The sequence below is a fragment of the Vicia villosa genome, linkage group LG3 (assembly GCF_029867415.1).
Source record: "Vicia villosa cultivar HV-30 ecotype Madison, WI linkage group LG3, Vvil1.0, whole genome shotgun sequence".
Classification (NCBI taxonomy): Eukaryota; Viridiplantae; Streptophyta; class Magnoliopsida; order Fabales; family Fabaceae; genus Vicia; species Vicia villosa.
In genome coordinates this window covers 59875672-59882172 of record NC_081182.1, presented here as the reverse complement: position 1 = coordinate 59882172, position 6501 = coordinate 59875672, and the positions used below count along the sequence as shown (strand labels likewise).

At 35.9% G+C, this 6501-nt stretch overlaps 1 protein-coding gene across 1 annotated transcript; it reads right to left on the bottom strand.

Moving 5' to 3' along the window:
* Window positions 1-1127: 1127 nt before the first annotated feature.
* LOC131658164 (ervatamin-B-like) lies at window positions 1128-2363 on the bottom strand. Its single transcript, XM_058927493.1, has 4 exons — window positions 2288-2363; window positions 1956-2203; window positions 1495-1614; window positions 1128-1406 (listed from the first exon to the last, which is right to left on the bottom strand). The coding sequence occupies exons 1-4, from the start codon at window positions 2355-2357 to the stop codon at window positions 1128-1130; spliced, it is 717 nt and encodes a 238-aa protein (XP_058783476.1). The 5' UTR covers window positions 2358-2363.
* Between the last annotated feature and the right edge of the window lie 4138 nt (window positions 2364-6501).

Here is a 6501-nt window from a genome sequence, read left to right as displayed (position 1 = left end):
GGAACTTTATTTCCTCTCGGTTTAGTTTTCTTTTATATGATATACTACTGATATACTATTTCTTATGTTTTTTTTTTTTTTTAATTTTGGAATCAAAGAATACTTTATTGATAATAACCAAAAAGATGATTTTAAGATCCAGCCAACGAGTGGTGTTCTCAACTATATGGAGGCCTATTATAGAGCTATCCTTTTTATCCCCAAATTAAACTTTCAGCAAGCAAAAGTTATCTCACCAAACATCATTCCTATTATAGAGCTATCTTTTTTATCCCCAAACTAAACATCATGGTGGCTTCAGTGGCTTAGAGAAATGATGCCAAGCCCTCCTTGCTTTCTTGGGCTACAAACTTTGCTCCATGCAATTGGTGATTTCCTTGTGATAGTTTCATGTCCAAACTAAAGGAAAGAGCGACAAATGACTTCCACTTTTTTTATCACATATTTTGGAACTGAAATACATTGCATTCAGAAGTTAGATACGAAGAAGAAGACACTTTTTATCAGTTGCACACGGCCGGCAAATCTGAGTAATCTCGAGCTTCAATGTTTGGCCCTAGCAACAATTTTTTCAACCGAACATATTGCAATGAAAAGAATAAAAACTCCTAACAGCAGTCAAAAGCATACACAGCACCACACAAACCACCAACCAGTCAGCTACTAGTTAAGAACAGGCAGCCAATATATCCAATTTGAGATACACATGTTAAGGGTTTGGAAGTCCACATTTCCCATATCAAATTCACTTTCCTTCTAAAACTAATATGTATTTGATATGAAAAAGTTCAATATTAAGATTACAAAAAATTTCATATATTTCATGAAGAAATACAACAAGAGACATTTTGAAAAGGACAGAAATTTATTGTGAAGATGATAGCAATAAAATTGAAGAAATGATATTGACATAAACTTGTATTCATTGCAAAAAAAGAGATATACTGCAACATAGAAAGGAGTTTGACTATGATTGATATGATACTAACATTAATTGTCTAGAAAGCAAATATCAAACTCTTCTAAACTATGCACGTGTTCTCAGCTTTTAAAATAACATAATCAAAATACTTATATGTTTCATCATAGTTTAACAATTAATTAAAACAAATACTACGAACCATTGATCACAACTCCTCGTATGGATGTCCCTCTAAATCACAATAGCTTATACCAACAACTGTCCATCCATCATTGATTAGATACCTGTTGTGAATTTTAGCTCGATTGAATTTAGCATATCCATTGTGCCCCCAACCAGATCCATGTGAGTTTTGGATAATCCAAAACTTGATCAGCTCATCTCCCTCCATTTGGGCTCCAAATCCTACAACAAGCACCCCGTGTTTCTCTATTTTGCCATTTTTAAATGTTGATGCACGAAGCGGTCCTGAATATATTCCATCCTATTATTGTAACAAAAAATAAATTATTAAATAAAATACTAAGTTAATCTAACTTTCATTAATATTACATGAATACAATGTATTTTACCCCTCGAATCAAATCCATTTCCTGAAGCCAATCTATTTCAACGATGACTGGTCCACGATATACTTCATATTCCATGTTCTTACGAAGTACCGGTTTCAAAGTTTTGATCCTCATTTTAACCTACAACAACATAAATAAAAGGTTAAGAGAAATATTTGAATATCCACAACTAAATTAAAAGCTATTTAGATACACTACAAATACGAACTATTGAATTATTTTCAAATTTTATCAAGTGTGGTAAATGATAATAAAAACCCACTTGAAAATTACTAATAATTTAACTTAATTAAAACATTGATGTAACAGATAGATTAATGGTTGATGTAACTTAATTAAATCTCTAATTTGATATACTACTGCTTCTTAGATTGCTATCTATATCATTGTCATAACAAAAGCTAGAATTTAAAAAGTAATGGTTGTGGACTATCACTCCAATAAAAAATGGAATATTTTACCCGGCGATCTTCCAAAGGTATAGGAGGCTGCAATCGTCCTAAATAAGGACAATGCTCTTCCAATACACAACCATTAAAATAAATCCATTTTAAAGTGTCAAGAATGCTACACCCAGGTTCCGTTTGGTCGACTGTTACTAAATTGTTCCACAAGTCTTGACACGATAGCACCACTCTTATTTGAGAGTCAGGGTGCTTGTGGTGCAAAACTTCAACAGCCGCACATGCCGTGAAGGCAAAACAACAATCTACACATTTAAAATTTGATATGAATATAATAACAAAATAAGATATTTCATAGATTGAAATTTGAAAATGACAAAATAATAAACCTCCAGTTTCTTGATTTTTTACTTCATTCAAGTGTCCACTTGTTCTCCAATCTTCAAAGCCCTCTTCCATTCTGAAACTAAACTAGGTGATACAGAAATTTAGAACGAAACAAAAAGTCTCAAACTTTCATCCATTTTAGAGATGTTATAGTAGTAAAAGATTAGAAAAACAAACTAAACTAGGTGATACAAAAATTTAGAACAGAAACAAAAAGTCTCAAACTTTCATCCATTTTAGAGATGTTATAGTAGTAAAAGATTAGAAAAACAAACTAAACTAGGTGATACAAAAATTTAGAACAGAAACAAAAAGTCTCAAACTTTCATCCATTTTAGAGATGTTATAGTAGTAAAAGATTAGAAAAACAAACTAAACTAGGTGATACAAAAATTTAGAACAGAAACAAAAAGTCTCAAACTTTCATCCATTTTAGAGATGTTATAGTAGTAAAAGATTAGAAAAACAAACTAAACTAGGTGATACAAAAATTTAGAACAGAAACAAAAAAGTCTCAAACTTTCATCCATTTTAGAGATGTTATAGTAGTAAAAGATTAGAAAAACTTTATCTTCAAAAGGGTAATGCTATTGAGCAAGAAATGAAACGCAAGAAATAGAAATGCAAGGATGCTATTGAACCTAGAAAGACATACAATGACCATGATTCTTAGACACTGTGTTATGAGATAATAAAATCCATTACTAAAGAGGTTCCATACCTGAACGATGGGACTTAGTGTGGTTGGAGGAGCTCTTGGTGGCACTAACTTTGTATTTCCTCTGCTGGGGAAACGCAACGCAACGCAACGCAACATTTGAAGAATCGGGCAACACATTTGTATATCAACACTTCTTTAGTAAGTACTTTAAATTTAATATATTTAATTATTTCAATTAACAATTCTTCCAACATTGTCTTAAAATAAAACGAAAAAACTTTCTATCACATAAAAGAAAACTTTCCCTGCATAAGTAAATATATTTAGATTTTTATTACGTTAATTTCTAGTTTTAGTAAGAAAATTTACTTTATTTTATTAATATTTTTACATTCTTACTTATATTAATTAAAAGTATAATTAGGGGTGTAAATGTGTAATTGTCAATCTGGTGCATTTTATTTTGTAACTCTAACATGGAAGCAACTTAGCTCCGAGGGCCTCGAGAGTGACGACGAGATAGAGATAGAGGGTCTCCTTGTATAATTGGTCAGCTGAGGACCCGGTGGTTTTGATAAAGCATGTTTGATATAGAGGGGGGTTTGTCCGCACTCAACCGTCTACTCGAAAGTTGCCTCCTTGCGGAGAAGTTTGAAAAAGGGGAGAACGTGTTTGGCATAATTTTCTACGAAGCAAGATAGGGATGTGAGCATCTCGTTCAGAGTTTGAATTGACTTCTTTGATCTCGGCGGCGGGAGTTCGGACAAAGCTCTACACTTGCTAGAGTTAACTTCGATTCCTTGTTTTGTTAGGTAGAATCCGAAGAATTTTTCTGTCCGTACCCTGAAGGTGCACTTTTCCGTGTTGAACCGTATATTGTACTTCCGAGCCTGGTCGAAGACTTTCTTAAGGTGGGCCGCGTGATCGGATTCCTCTTGCGATTTCACGATCATGTCTTCCAAGTATACTTCGAGCATGTCTCTAATTTCTCTTCGACAAACTTTGTTCATCATTCTTTGGTAGGTAGCTCCGGCGTTCTTCAGACTGAAGGGTATTACGTTGTAGTAATAGTTGCCCGACTCGGTCATGAAGGTCGTGTACTTCTTGTTCCCATTTGCCATGGGGATCTGGTTGTAACTAGAGTATGCGTCCATGAAGGACACAAGTTTGAAATCTACAGTATCATCAACAAGTTTATCTATGCTAGGCAGGGGATAAGCATCTTTCGGGAAAGCCTTATTGATATCAATGTAATCAATGCATATACACCATTTTCCATTCTATTTTTTAACAAGTACAATGTTGGACACCCAAGTGGTGTACTTGGCCTTCTATATAACTTTTGCCTCTATGAGGTCCTTTGCAGCTTGCTCGGCAGCCTCTATTTTTTTAGGGGACTGTCGACGTCTACGCAGAGCTAGAGCCCTAATGGCTGGATCTGCAGTCGATTGGTGACGTGCGATCTCCGGGTCCAATCTGGGAATCTTTGAAGCGCTCCACGCAAAGAGGTCCGCCTTCTCCCTGAGGCAGGCTTTGAGTTGCTTCCTCATCAAGTCGGGGATGCCTGCTCCAATCTTCAAGTCTTTGCTTGGGTCGTGTCCATTATGGTCGACGAAGCTTTGTCCTTCTTCTAATCTCTCAAGTTATCTATAAAGAACCGATTGTCGAGGTCGATGGAGTCGATGCGTGACAGTGGTTTGGATTCTTCCGCGTTGCTTGGAAGAATAGGTTTCCTTATGACTGGTGCATTCATATAGTTCATCCCCTTTGAGACGACCTAGAAGCATCTCCTCGCAGCCTCGATGTCCCCGTGTAGGGTGGAAACGACGCCCTTGGAGGTGTATCACTTCATCTTCAGGTGTACCGTGGAGAGTACGACTATCAGTTCAGCGAGGGTGGGTCTCCCGAGGATGCATTGATAGAGTGACAGATAGTCTATCACCAAGAATTATATGTTGATAGATCTGGCCGTTTTTGCTTCCCCAAAGGTGATGATCTTCTCTACATATCCCCAAGGTTTGGTGACTACATCGTTTAAAGCCTGCAGATCGAAGCCTACGCAAGGCGTTAGATGCGCTTCGTCTAGCTGCAGTATTGAAAAGAGTTGGGAATACATAATGTCGTCCAAGCTCCCTGGTCGACTAGGATTCTTTGGTCGTCAAAGGTTTCCATTTGTGCTCTGAAGAGCAGAGGGATGCTCGCTGTCATACCCTAAAATTTGTCCATCATATTTCAAAATATTTTGACTCATATGATCTTCAAATGCTCAAAGATACACAAGAAGGAAGCATGCAACCTGTCTCCTAAGCAACAAGCCTCCAACTAAGGTTTTCTCTTTTCTCAAGGAGAAATCAACTTCTGATGCCTCAAGTGGACTCCATGTCCTATCATATGTTTCAAATGATCCTCATGCCAAGTTTCAAGCTCTGATCCATAAGATTTCTCAGTCAACAGTTCAAATGGTCAACAGTCGACTAATTTGACCTAAAAGTCAACTATGGTCAAAGTACAGTCAAAATTCCTAATTTTTTGGTCAACATCAATATTTTGAAGTCACATTCATCATTTGATCAAAGGGTTGATCATGATTCATCAAGGAAAGTTCAGAAATCAACAAAACTCGAAGTTTCTAAATTAGGGTTCTTGGACTAAAAGTCAACTAAATTTTGACCAGCCATAACTTTCACATGGAACATCATAAATTCTCCATCCAAAGCCTATCTTGAAGGAAATTTAATTCTCTACAATTTTTTCTCTCACATGCCAAGGCTAAAAATGCATCAATTGAGAGATATGAGCCAAAACATTACAGGTCCTTCTAGAAGCTCGCAAAAAGCAGTTTTTTGTCAAGAGCAATATCATCAAGATAAAATCTCCGAATGAAAAATATGTTCCAAAGTGGCTTGTAGAAGACATCTTGTTAGAAGTCTCCTGGCCCAATCCCATGCCATTTTTATTATTGATTTAATTTACTTGATTTTTAATTCATTTTAATTCAATTTAGTTAAAATAAATAATGGAAAATCAAAGATTTGATTTTAGGTCTATTATGTGATCAAAATATCAGAGTTATGTCATCATAATTGGATCAAAATTCGTGGCAAAGAAGATTGGAGAGATATGAGCCATATTTAAACTAATTTGGAAATATTTCATAACTTTTTCAATCAAATTGCAATCATGAATATTATAAGGATTTGATTCAAGATTTTAACCAAAATCCATCACACATATATATGCAAACTATTTAGACCTGGAAAAAAACGAGGGCAGCCTCCAAACCCTAATCATTCATTCAAAAGAGGCAAGCAAACTAGGGCACTGAGAGATTTCCTCTTGGGTGAATTTCAATCCATTCAAATCGTTCATTCACACCCTTGAGGTTCTAAGGATTCAAATGGAACCCTTGCTCCGGCCAAAGGCGTATCAGAAATCGTGTTTCGCTTAAACTTTGTTGGTAAGTGAGGTAAGTTCGAATCTGTGGCTCTATATGCTCCCAGTCATTGCTAACATTCCAGGTCCAATCAAGTGCATTATTGGAGCGTGATTAACGTT